The sequence below is a fragment of the Kwoniella bestiolae genome, chromosome 6 (genome assembly GCF_000512585.2).
Source record: "Kwoniella bestiolae CBS 10118 chromosome 6, complete sequence".
NCBI lineage: Eukaryota > Fungi > Basidiomycota > Tremellomycetes > Tremellales > Cryptococcaceae > Kwoniella > Kwoniella bestiolae.
In genome coordinates this window covers 1423297-1435664 of record NC_089246.1, presented here as the reverse complement: position 1 = coordinate 1435664, position 12368 = coordinate 1423297, and the positions used below count along the sequence as shown (strand labels likewise).

Sequence of the window (12368 nt, the reverse complement as noted above, 5' to 3'; positions counted from 1 at the left end):
AGTACAAACTACCAAAATTTTCTTCATATTAGTCAAAGGACTGTTGTGCGTCGCTATTGTAATTTAAGACCGCCTTCATTCCGTCTTGGAACCCCCTGTGGAGAACCTACCCAAAAACCATTCCCTGATCGAATGTCGTGTTGACGCATTCGAAGAATCCGCCGTACTACCTTTAGTGTCATTCGTGGTCCCACTGTATTTCTCACACATCAGATCCCTATAGTCGAGGAAACCTCTGACAAATGTGTTTCGAGTGTCTTCTTCATAGCCAGAAGAGGATTTGGTCATCTTGTATAGTTCTTGCTTCTGTTTAAAAACCTTCAAGTCACGTTTAGCCTGGCGATTACCCTCTCCCTTCTTACGTATGAGCATCGCGTGGGTATTGTGAGTCTTGAGCATCTCGGCTTCACGGGCAGCAAGCCGTTCTTCAGCTTCAGCTAAAACCAGAGTCAGCTCAATCTATGACGCAAAGCAGGTGATGTGATCTACTGTACGTGAGTTTATGAGACTCACCTGACATTTGCGATCCGATTGCAGATTGATGGCTTGACATATTGCTTATGTGTATGTTATCTCGCAGGAACAAGATTTTTGTGGATGAGTATGAATCAAAGTCGTCCCCCTTGGCCGATCTCTCAGATATATATGCCTTTTCCCCATCGTGAGCCTTCGCATCATCATGGAGTAACTAAAACCCCGAATGAAGGCTGTCTGCCATGGCATCCATTGTCAACACGCAGCCCATTTACCTTCTCATCTTTTGTGGTGACTCTCCCCCTTTGTCATACGTTGTGCGTCATGCTGTGCAAGTGCCCGAGCTACAGGAAGTACTCTTTGTTTTTTTTTTCCAAAGGATATCTGATATCTTACATGATACACAAGCGAGGTGAAGATCCTTTGAGCTTGGACCCGAATCGAGACCAACACCAACTCAACTCGTGTCTGCCAAAGGAAGGGTAGTACGAGTACTGTATCCGGCGTGTGAAAGCGGGACATGACCCAATACAATCGCTATGCATTTACCTGAGACAGTACGAGATCTTCACCAAAAACCATGATATCTTCGCGAAAATCCATCACACAATCTACTAATGATGGAACTACTGCCTCCTCTTCTTTCGGAATGGGACGGATCCTCATGAGATGTATTAGCGCGCACCTCTTCGGAAGAGGTATGGGCAAGCTCTGGTGGGTCATCACGAGATGTATCCGCGCCCACCTCTTCCGAGTAGGTAATAGCACGCTCGTGTAATACAAGAGAGGGATCTGCGATCTCTCGCTTGATCTGAGCTACAAATGCAGGATGATCAATATTGTACTTGGCATCAATCCTAGATTTCACTTTCAAGAAGTTCAATGCCGTATCTAGGACTTTTTGAGAATGTGGATCAGCACAATGTCGTGAGTTGTTGTAAGCGTTGATGGCATTGGTAAATTGAGCTATGTCCGCGGAGACGCTTTCATTTCCATCCATTTGCGATGCCCTGCTGAGCATGTACAAAACCTGAACCGCGTGATCTGCATCGGAGTTCATTGCAGATGTTATAGCTTGGATGGTATTCGATCGATCCGTTGCTCCTGGTCATTAATCCAAAGTCAGCTGATAATTTCGACTAACTTAAAAGCGAGAGATCAGTCAAGTTACCATCAATCACTGTCGATCCATCATTATCACTGTCATCTCCCTTCACTGTTGAAGTGCCGTCATCGTCATCATCATCATACTCATCTGGATTAGCGTGGACCAATTGCCCATTTCTCCATTCGATGTTTGACTGTCGCTGATTTGCCATTATTAATGATGAATCTATATATTATGGTCGTTGTTGAGCTAATCAAGGCACAGACAGCCAATTATAGTCAAATTTGATGATCACCTCTACATGTACCTTTTGTCTCGCTTTAGGACATCCTTTGAGATATTTTCATCATCGTCATCGCACAGTCATCTCTCAATGCTGTGCGAACACAGGGAAGACCCTCAAAGGATGTCTGACTTCCTACTCGCTTCACCTAGCGAGCCGAGGATAGAAAAAGAGAGGATCCTTTGGGCTTGTCAGGTGAATCTCACGCTAGCACAATGTGTGTTACATGACGATCATCGTGTAACATACTGAACACACATCTCATACTCGACCTGATCGCTATCTACAGCACGTACATCGCTATCACCTAATCTGCAAGACACGCCAAGTGAGTACTCTCGGAGGTCGAGATTGATCATCCCGTTGAGGTGGGGTACTTTCAACTTTCGCCTTTCTCTCAGCTTCATCTTCTTGAGATTGCACGAATGCCAGATAATCCTCAGCAGCTTTTCTCCTCGTCGTAGCGTCTCCAGATCTTACTGCATTCCAATATGCTGCTTGCAGCGTTGCACCTTTCGAACCGGGTGGCCAGTCATCTGGGCCTGAACACTCCAATAGTGATTCAAATTCAGATCCCAATTCTGTTGCATTTTCGGGTATGGCAGCAACCTTGGTTGGTATCTCAGAGTTTTGCGATGCGGAAGATGGATCAGTCTCTGACGAGTCGACTTTGAGTTTGATAGTTTTAGTGTCAGCATGAGAAATATCACTGTTGTTGGTTGGCTCGTTGTCCGGCATGATGGTAGGTATTGATCAACGGATTGATGAGTGATGAGCCTCAGATACAGTATGTGGTGGCAAGACCTGAATGACTTGAACAGCAGAATCATCATTGTTTAAGTACACGTTTGAGATGCCCTCGAAAGGGGATGCGACATGCTGCCAGTGAATTTGAATTTAGGAAGGATGGGGATCACTCCCTTTTCCATGGCCTTCTTCGCTGCTCAGAGTGAGATCTCCTGTATCTCAAAAGCTCAGTCTAGAACTTGCGCCTTCGTCGAGCCAAAGCTTTCTCCTGAAGGCCATCATGTCCGATTCGCCTTGTGTGGACAAGGTGTGTAGGGTATGTTGTATGCTGGCAGTCAAAGGATGTGTATACCATCAGATAGTCGGGTTCAAGCGAAGCGAGCGGCCTTTGAGCTAAGCTAAGTCGGTACCTGGATCTGCAGCAAGATCATTGCAACCCACAATCAAAGTGTGTGATTGACCCAGATCTTTCAGATCCCCTCAATCGGTGCCAATCAACATGATGTGATGTATACATATCTATAGGATGTCTCGTTCCAGGGGGATCTGTGCACGTTGTCGAACTGTCATCTTTGATGGTGAGTACTGTACTGTAGTACTTTGTTCGTCGTCAGCGTAGGTCAGAGATCTGATCACCTTAAGTTGCTTCTCGCAAGAAGGACCTCTGAAAGGATGATGTGTTAATCGCTTCACAAGCGATAGCCAGGGGTCCTTTGAGCTAGTACAGTATGTGATTCAATGTCGATCATTCCGTCCCATCAAACGATTGCTTGCTTCTTTTGTCCCTGATATATTACTGTATCTACTGTATCGTCCCACTTTGACATTCTCCTTGGATATATAGAGCGATTCTTTTCCTGTTCGTATTTGTTCTCTTCCTTCTCTTTTCTTCAAAGCACTCTTACTCAAATTCACCTACCTACCAACGGTATTCAGCACCTGACCGAACCAATACCCTATCTATGCGAGAGGGTTCAACACTAATAGAGGTGAGCTGACCTCAGCGTCCACTTTGCATGGTTGTGTGTCACCGTGCTGATGCCGTCCGTTAATCGTCCTATAGCGCAGGTCAAGGATCGAAGATGGCGATGCCCAACGGCGAGAAGAGGATTGGTGATCTCGAAGCTTCTCTGAAGACCAAGGTCGACAATGAAGACCACAACCGAGACATTGCCGGTCTTCAATCGTCCCTCTCCAAGATATCCATCTCCCAATCGGCCCCGCCGGCTCCTCTTCCACCTTCAACGACTAGGGAAAAAATTCCCTTCATTTTTCCCCCTTCTCCGCTACGCACTCCATCTCCTCCACTACCAGACCTCGGACAAGGACCCGACTTCAACTATCCTGATCTCGATCCATCACTCCCGGATGAGGAACCCGAGTCGTGTCCCAGCTCTTTTGTCTGCTCCACCTCGCCCTCCATCCACCATCATCCGCCTCTCAGCGCCTCCGTCCACACCAGCACCTGCGACCCGAGCTCGGCGGTCCGCCGATACCTTCGCTCCCGCCACTCCTACTCTTCCTGCCTCTGCATCCTCCTCTACTTCTGCTCCTGCTCCGGATGATCTAGTCTGGCCTTCCCAAAGAGCTCGAGAATTAATCAACGCTTGCCTGGTGCAGACGTGTGCAGGGTCGAAGTTAGAAAGGGTCAGGAAGAAGATGGAAAAGGTGCCGAAGAGCTTCGAGGAGATCAAGAGTCAACAAGCCAGGCAGGTTCGGGAGGAGATAATGGCGTATCTTGAAGGTGGAGTAACGTTGGAGGGGATAGAGCATGTGGCGATGAAGGGAGAGTGGAATCCGGACAGAGCAAAGAGCCAATTGCCTAGCTACGGCCGGTGGTACGCTCTCGCCCATCTGCTCGAGAAGGAATCACTCAAGGTACCGCCCAACCCTCAGATCGTGTCTTCATTATATAGACACGAATTGAACATATACAACGCTTTTCGGAGAACTGGCTGGACTTCATATGAGGAGTTGTGATCTGTGAGTTCTGTCCCCTTAATCTGCATGTTACTGGTCAACTGATTCGTATATCTCCGCTAGGGTCGAAATAAGCCGTGAATGAGGAGAGTAAGGAGTGATGTTGAAGATTTGTGGGATAAGTAGCGTATGGTGGTGATTTTCTTTCGAATGAGGGATATAGGATGTTCATAGTATACCTAGCATGGTTCCCAAGATATATACCCTTTACTTCCCAAGTATGTATGACTGATAACGTATGAATGGATCAGAGGAGCGTTCCATCCCACTTTTCAATTTTCAATTTTCACTTTAAAGTTTGCTTCAGACACGGCGATCACCTCCATCTCCGCGCACTCGCGTTCTCACTCCGATCACAGTGCACAGTGGGTGGCCAATCCAATAATACTAGCAACTATTTCAAGAGAGATGTCCATACAATACAATCTTGATATCGACCACCTTGATATCAAACACAAACACAATCTTGCTTGTCCAACAACCACATTACAAAGCGAATCAAACTCAACACATTCAAAATGACATCCCTCCTCCGATCCTGCCTTCCCACCTCATCCCGAGCCTTCTTCTCTTCGCCTATACCTGTCCGATCCCTATCCACCACCTCCTCCCTCCTATCCAAAAAAGCCCCCTCATTCTCCCGCCCCGGCCCACCTCCCCTCCCACCATCCGACCAAGCAGAGTTCGATGCCCTCCTCAAAGCCAACGAATCAATCGGCGCATCTCCCGATATAGTCGATGATCCCTCCAAGGGGATTAAAGCTTCAGATGATCTACATAGGGATATAAGGAGGGGACCAAGACCAGAGTTCGAGGGGGACGTTAATCCCAAGACGGGGGAGAGGGGGGGACCTAAGGTGGATCCGTTCAAGGCTGGGGATCAGGATTGGAGTTATGCGGGGAGGGTTACTGTGAGTTGTTTTCCCTCTATCTTCTATCCTCTATCTTCTATCCTCTATCCTCTATCTTCTATCTTCTATCCTCTATCCTCTATCATCTGTCTTCCACTATCCACCTCCTTCTCTCAACTGAGGAATCAGTATAAGTGTCGAGCTGATGTCCGATGTCTCTTGTAGGACTTCTAATCCGATCCTCTTCCCGATCGATGAAGACTTGCATAGCTCAGGAGCGGAGCATCACATATCATCATTCATAACTTCTAGATCATCATCGAAGAGACTCGTACATGCATTGTGTCTTACAAGACCACCGATGTAAGCAGATACCCAGATGTATCACTTGCTACGCTCCTGACTTGCCTCTGAGGGTACCATCTTGTCAGTATTGCCTCGATGAGACTGATAGTATTGCCGTGATCAATCTTTGCGGTCTGAATAGGACCATCAATCGACAGAGACCAATAATGATCTGATCAAAGTATGGAATATCACTACATCACAAGAAAACAAAGGGTATATACACGATAGACAAAACGTTCTTATCTATCTGATCATCCGAAGATACTAAAATCTAAGCTACTAAAACCTCTACATCCATCCTACGTACTCAAACATGGTATATCACTAGGACTAGGAATGTCTGATCGTCCTCGGCACCTATTGAGCATATTGCCTGGTCCATTCTCTAGCTTGGGCGATGGCAGCACTTTGATTCTCTTTCCAGTTCTGCGCTACGTCGTTGGCGAGGGGGTCGTCAGGGTTGGGAGCACCGAGAAGGGCTTGGATGGAGAGGCTATGAGGTCATGGATTCATCGTCAGCATATGTTCTAGCAATAATATCAAGGTACGCGAGAGGGCAGACGGATCACGTGGGTGGGTGGGTGGCAGAATTGGTAAGACCCAACTCGTATCTGATGGAGAGCGTGATTTCAGAGATACTCACAGCACAGTTCGGATCTGTAAAGCGGGTGACCATTTGTCTTTGAGGATATCCAGACAGATTCTACCGAGTTTGTCTATTGGCACATCAATGATTAGCTGTATTCAGCACGATGGATGCAGGGAGGGATACGGAGTAGAGAGTGGACATACCAATATTTGGGTGACTAAATAGGAGCCACACAATGTACATCAGCTGGTGAACGTGAACCTTACTATATCCCATACTAAAGATAGTGCATCTATAGAAATCGAGACACTCACTAGATCTTAGTCAAGAATCTGACCTTTGGTGGGTTCATAGGGTATTCTTCAGGTAAGAACAGCTCGAGCTTGAATACACCTCCTGTACATGTGCGATAGACATAGTTGGGAGAGCGGTTAATGACGCATGATTGCGGGTAGAGGTACGATTCGGATTTATCGTTGGTGTGGAGGAAGGAAGGATTATGGATTGGTCAGCAAAACCAACTTCTGAAGTGGCCGGAAAGAGAGACAGACGCTCACCCTCATATGGCGACGATTCCGGTCCAGCTACTGTCACGTCGAAATGCCTCAGATTATCATCTTTGGGTGCTGCTGATATACCGGGTGGTGAGTCGGCCATGAGACGTTCTGTCTCCTGTTTAGTGTTGTCGACCGATCATGATGGTGCATGGGGTTGATTCAGATAGGGTGGGGAGGATGAGTAGCAGTTGTCATTCTTTGTTCAGTATGATTGATATCTTGAGCATACGTTGATGAATTGTCACTCACCTTTAAAATACGTTTAGGTAAACCAGACATCTTCCTGCTCTTACTCTTCTGAATTACAAGTGATCGTGGGGGTGATCTGTGAGTCAAGCCAATATACGAGTCAGAGCTCTCGTCTCGCATTCACTTTTTGTTCTATAAACAGACTCACAGTGATGTTAGAGATCTCACGCTCTTCGTTGTTAAGTGTAATGTCAAGGATGGATAAGCATAAGCAAGAGTAGGTGAGAGAGGATCAACTCAACTCATTCACAACATCATGACGTTGAGATGAGCAGCAGGTTGAGCGGGTGAGCGACGTGGGATGGGATAAATTACAATAAATCCATCTCGCAAATATTCAGAGTGAACTCGGCTATGTAACCGGTGTTTGTCCTATTGTTATTGATGGTGATGTATGCGCACGAGCCATCAAGTTGAGATGACACTGTTGTGTACGACTAGTCATCCTATACGCAGACTCACGCTCTTCTGTGCTATGTTTTTCGTCAACTACCTCAAGTATCGAGGAAAAGGAGCGAGATTTTCGAGTCATTGCCAATGAAATGTAAACATGCTCATCACCTACAGTGCGTGGCTATTGCTACCTGGAACCATCGATTGGTCATTAGTCCGGTTACAATTCACCCTTATGAATAACCGGATGAGGATGAAAATGTCCAAATAGACTGAATGGAATTGGACGATTGAGTTGAAAGTTGATCGATCACATCTACCTTCTTCTTCCTGTTCTTCATCTGTCATCTGCATCACTTCCTGAGGAGATAGATCACTCTAGCCTCTTAGCACTCGCACAATACCGACGCATAGTCATAGACAAGATCAATCAATACTCACATTCCGTCATGTCAGCAGTCAAAGAAGGAGATTACGATGGTACGTGTTTTGATCCTCTCGCTCTTCTATAGCACTAATGGCGAAACTCTTCTTGTTGATAGGTATTCGAGAGCAGATAAGAGGAATCATGAAGCAACCAGGGTATGATGATGGATCAGCGGGGCCAGTACTAGTGCGGTGGGTCCTCCTCCTTGCCTATTCTTTCGGTACGGGAAGGTGCTGATGACAAGATAGGTTGGCATGGCACGCGTCAGGTAATTTCAGCTTGGTCGAGGTGAGAAGCTTTTCGTCATTTTCATGAAGATTGTGAATACACTGACATGTCCTCTTGATGTAGCACACAGGAGGATCGAACGGGTGAGCTAGCTGTATAGTCTCATTGCTGTAAGATGATAGCTAACGAGAGAGTTACAGGGCTGGAATGAGATTCCCACCAGAGGTAAGCTAAGAGATCTCTCAAAATGCAAATTAGTTTGACGATTTGATAGCTGATCATCGCAATTCAAACAGTCGGTCGATCCAGCAAATGCAGGGCTGCATCACGCTATATCGTTCTGTCTACCTATCCAAGCTGCTAATCCTTGGTTATCACATTCGGATTTATGGAGTGAGGCCAACATATTCGCTTTCCACTATAGCCTCTCTCTACTTCTCATCCTCTTTTTGTATGCTAGCGGGAGAACCACAGCTGATTCCCTCACGACCTTAGCACTCGCCGGTATAACAGCTATAGAAGCTATGGGAGGACCCAAGATCCCTTGGGAACCGGGAAGGACGGATTACTCAACTGCTGAGGCTGCTGCGGAACATCGAGGTGATATAAGTGAGAGGTGAGCTAGATCGGGACTGGAAATATGCTGGACTAGCTGACCACAATATGCTGTCTTCCTTAGACTACCCGATGGTGCTTTAGGTGCCGATCACATTAGAGAAGTATTCGGTAGGATGGGGTTCTCAGATCGGGAGATAGTAGCTCTGTCAGGAGCACATGCTTTAGGTGAGCTCATCGACGTTATTTTCACGAGTATCCCGGGCTTATAAATGGTGTATAGGACGATGTCATGAGGATCGGAGTGGATTTGAGGGGTGAGCTGCTCCGTCATTGATTCCTCCTCGTAATCAGCTGACCAGGATTATCAGGCAATGGGTGGTCAACCCCATTCGATTCTCAAATCAGTATTACAAGCTATTATTGAGAGATATATGGAAGCCTAGAAAATGGGATGGACCTTTCCAGTGAGCTACTTCAAAGTCCACAAACTCGGCACGTCGAGCAGCAGCTGACTTTTTCGACAGATATGAAGCTACCGTAGCTGGTACAAAGTTGATGATGTTGCCCACCGATGTGAGCTACTCCCCTCTTTCATACTCCGAGAGCTAGCTGACCATCCCATAGATGGCACTGGTCCAAGACCCCAAATTCAAACCATGGGTAGAGAAGTACGCCGCAGATCAAGATCTCTTCTTCAAAGACTTTTCAATGGCTTTTGCTAAACTCATAGGTGAGCTGCCAGATCAAAGCGTATAACACGTTTAGCTGATCGTAGCTCGTTCGCAGAACTCGGTGTGGAAAGGGATGATACTGGATTCGCTCAATTGGTCAAGAAGGCAGCTAGAGAAGGTAAACCATTAGATCAGACCGCTCAGCCTTCTGGAGGAGGATGTCCCTTCGCAGGTGGGAAGAAGAGAGATGCGAAGTTGTAGAGCCGGAAGAGGTTGTATACCGTTGTACCTCTGGTAATGTATCCTTATTCATCAACTCACGCTCCCAGTCCAAGGAACATATCACTGATGTGCGTCGTCTCATGAGATTGGCCAAGCTAACTCCAGCTCTCGGATTCATGTGATAATTGCCAAGACGCCATCTCACCCAAAGGATCATCTCCCAAAACTGGTTCATTACGTTTCACCGACTCATCCTTTGTATCTCCGTTTGTCTCAGGACAACACATCAAAGGATGGGATCCTTTGTACTCACCTCTCCACTCAAGTGGGGAGATGAATCTGGGATATGGGACTTGGATGGGTATGCCCCACTCAGTATCCAGGAAAATAACATTGTTATTGTGTACGTTGTAACTGATGAGTATACCATATATCCTATAAAACAATAAAGCAGTGTAACGATAATAGCAGAAAGAATAACGATCAGAAGTCTATGGATTGAAGACGAAAGACGAGAAAAGAAAGCGAGAAACATTCTTTCACAAACACCAGTAAAGATACCTCAATCCCAAAATCAGCGAGATATCAAATACCACTCCCCGTCCTCACAAAATGCGATTATCACCCCTACATCTCCTACCCCTCCTCATGAGCCTCCTCACTCCCTCCCTCGCCCAGCTAAATGACGATATAATATGCCCTGATGGCTCCTTAACCGAATACCTGACAAAGATGATGGACGTCCTCTTCTCCAATGGACTAACGACGTTCGAACAGTTGATCGTACATTGGTCAGAAACCGATCTGGGGTACGAGTTCCTACATGATTTGTATAACTCTGGTCAGAAGTTGACGATACTAGTCCCGACCAATGAGGCGTTTCAGGAGAGTGGGATTGTAAGTCCGTTCCAGGGTTTGACGGAGGATTGGGGGACAGAGCTGGGGGAATTGCATGTACTACAGGGTGAGTGGGCCTTCTCCCACTCCTTCTCGACAACGGAGGGACAGGAGTAGTTAACGGAAGACGATATGCTAATTGGCTGTGTGTAGGAGAATGGACATACGACCAGATCCCTTCAACAGGCCACGCGGTAGCTTCCACATCCCTCCTCCTGGCCAACGAATGGAACGCTACGGATATCAACTCGAATGCGAACCAGGCGATGGTCCTAGAACGAGGCAGTGATAATACAGTGATAGTAAATGGATGGTGGGGGAACGCTACCTCCTGGTCTGGTCCGGTGGATCTGAGCGGTGCAGGGGAGTTGTTGGATAATGTAGTGTTATTACCTATCGACCAGGTGAGTCAGCCCTTCACTTCCTTCGATTCAACGTTAAATAGTATAGAAGCGGCAACTAACTCTTCTGCAGGTACTATCATTCCCCCCTTCTTTACCTACCGCCCTCCAATCCCCAGGCCTGACCAACATGTCCTCCGCATTATCCGTAATTGGTAAATCTGACGAGATCCAACAACTAACAGAAGGTGGATTTACGATATTCGTACCCCTCGATTCGGTGTGGAACGACGAGGTGAAACAAGTAATGGTGGATGAGAGTAAAGCGCCGGGGCTGGTCGGAAATCATGTGAGTGGATTTATTTCATGGAGAACAGCATAGAGTTGCGCCAGTCCGACAAATTGTTTGGGGTCTATGGTGTTTTACATCTCCTGTAGAGGGGAAAGAGAACACCATAGGGGTGTCATGAGAACTGTCCCTCCTTTAAGTCTATGTGTTTCTCATCTTGTCCTAAACACAGATGAGAACACCATAAAGAGCCAAGGACCCGCTACTCTTCCGACCTCCTATGCGTTTCTTACGCCTCACCTACTTACTATATACAACAAATTCAATGGTAGTATCGAGCTGACTTGGTTATATTGATATGATAGTACACAACCTCCTACTCCCTCTTCTCACCTATGTGGACCCAACCTACTTCATTCGACCTACCCGTGGCATCTGGGGAATCACTAACGATACAGTACAACGAAGATGGATCTAGCTCGGTAATATATGGAGAGATTAAAGCAAAGATAGTACGCAGTGACATCACATTGAACAATGGGGTGATGCATGTGAGTTTGTTCCTCCCCTCTCTCTCTCTTCCCCTTCCCTTTCATCCCCATGTTGCATCCATTCTCTCCATTCCCATTTCATTCCATCTCCTCGTAAGTCAGTACTGACACTGGTGATTACCTATAGATAATCGATCAGATCCTCTATCCCACCTCATCCTCATCCGATACCAAACCAAGTAATAAACCCACTACCACCTCGTCCATACCATCTAGCGCTGAGTCCACTTCAGCCTCCATCCCTGACGGGTCAGATCAAGATGAAGATAAAGGCAAGGACGGAGATAAGGACGGAAAGGGCAAGGCGGTCATTGCTGATGCACCTAGCAACTCCACCTCCTCCACGTTTACATTATCAATTAGCTTGCTAGGCTGCATCACCGTCGGATGGATTATGATATATACCCAGTAACCGACGATGGAATTGGCTGGGCTAGGGTGGATAGGGTTTGATACCGTTCTTCGATATATGGTAGATATAGTCATTGCACCGCATGCAGCATATACCCAGGCTGTTGATTCTACCCACCGACGAAATGATATATGGTACATAATCTTACAATGATAGTTATGATTATACAACACGATGTCTTCTAAATATAACA

The 12368-nt window shown here is 46.6% G+C and overlaps 8 protein-coding genes across 8 annotated transcripts; 4 read left to right on the top strand and 4 right to left on the bottom strand.

Moving 5' to 3' along the window:
• Positions 1–75: 75 nt before the first annotated feature.
• I302_107735 (uncharacterized protein) lies at positions 76–553 on the bottom strand (the record flags this gene model as incomplete). The annotated part of the gene is made up of 2 exons (XM_019193136.1): positions 76–437; positions 514–553. The coding sequence occupies 2 exons, from the start codon at positions 551–553 to the stop codon at positions 76–78; spliced, it is 402 nt and encodes a 133-aa protein (XP_019044613.1).
• A 489-nt stretch (positions 554–1042) lies between these two features.
• Positions 1043–1793, bottom strand: I302_107734 (uncharacterized protein; the record flags this gene model as incomplete). Its single annotated transcript, XM_065870523.1, has 2 exons — positions 1043–1578; positions 1646–1793. 2 exons carry the CDS (start codon positions 1791–1793, stop codon positions 1043–1045), a joined length of 684 nt encoding a protein of 227 aa, XP_065726595.1.
• A 375-nt stretch (positions 1794–2168) lies between these two features.
• Positions 2169–2603, bottom strand: I302_107733 (uncharacterized protein; the record flags this gene model as incomplete). The annotated part of the gene is made up of 1 exon (XM_019193138.1): positions 2169–2603. The coding sequence occupies one exon, from the start codon at positions 2601–2603 to the stop codon at positions 2169–2171; it is 435 nt and encodes a 144-aa protein (XP_019044615.1).
• Positions 2604–3694: 1091 nt separating this feature from the next.
• Positions 3695–4592, top strand: I302_107732 (uncharacterized protein; the record flags this gene model as incomplete). The annotated part of the gene is made up of 2 exons (XM_019193139.1): positions 3695–3998; positions 4057–4592. 2 exons carry the CDS (start codon positions 3695–3697, stop codon positions 4590–4592), a joined length of 840 nt encoding a protein of 279 aa, XP_019044616.1.
• A 518-nt stretch (positions 4593–5110) lies between these two features.
• Positions 5111–5677, top strand: I302_107731 (uncharacterized protein; the record flags this gene model as incomplete). Its single annotated transcript, XM_019193140.1, has 2 exons — positions 5111–5503; positions 5669–5677. 2 exons carry the CDS (start codon positions 5111–5113, stop codon positions 5675–5677), a joined length of 402 nt encoding a protein of 133 aa, XP_019044617.1.
• A 471-nt stretch (positions 5678–6148) lies between these two features.
• I302_107730 (ubiquitin-conjugating enzyme E2 N) lies at positions 6149–7216 on the bottom strand (the record flags this gene model as incomplete). Its single annotated transcript, XM_019193141.2, has 6 exons — positions 6149–6284; positions 6435–6507; positions 6584–6597; positions 6695–6776; positions 6938–7052; positions 7187–7216. 6 exons carry the CDS (start codon positions 7214–7216, stop codon positions 6149–6151), a joined length of 450 nt encoding a protein of 149 aa, XP_019044618.2.
• Positions 7217–8028: 812 nt separating this feature from the next.
• I302_107729 (uncharacterized protein) lies at positions 8029–9724 on the top strand (the record flags this gene model as incomplete). Its single annotated transcript, XM_019193142.1, has 13 exons — positions 8029–8059; positions 8122–8197; positions 8255–8294; positions 8358–8377; positions 8435–8459; positions 8531–8627; positions 8730–8850; positions 8914–9017; positions 9073–9106; positions 9161–9256; positions 9317–9365; positions 9417–9522; positions 9579–9724. The coding sequence occupies 13 exons, from the start codon at positions 8029–8031 to the stop codon at positions 9722–9724; spliced, it is 945 nt and encodes a 314-aa protein (XP_019044619.1).
• Positions 9725–10297: 573 nt separating this feature from the next.
• Positions 10298–12175, top strand: I302_107728 (uncharacterized protein; the record flags this gene model as incomplete). The annotated part of the gene is made up of 5 exons (XM_019193143.1): positions 10298–10649; positions 10736–10986; positions 11057–11272; positions 11578–11763; positions 11891–12175. 5 exons carry the CDS (start codon positions 10298–10300, stop codon positions 12173–12175), a joined length of 1290 nt encoding a protein of 429 aa, XP_019044620.1.
• Between the last annotated feature and the right edge of the window lie 193 nt (positions 12176–12368).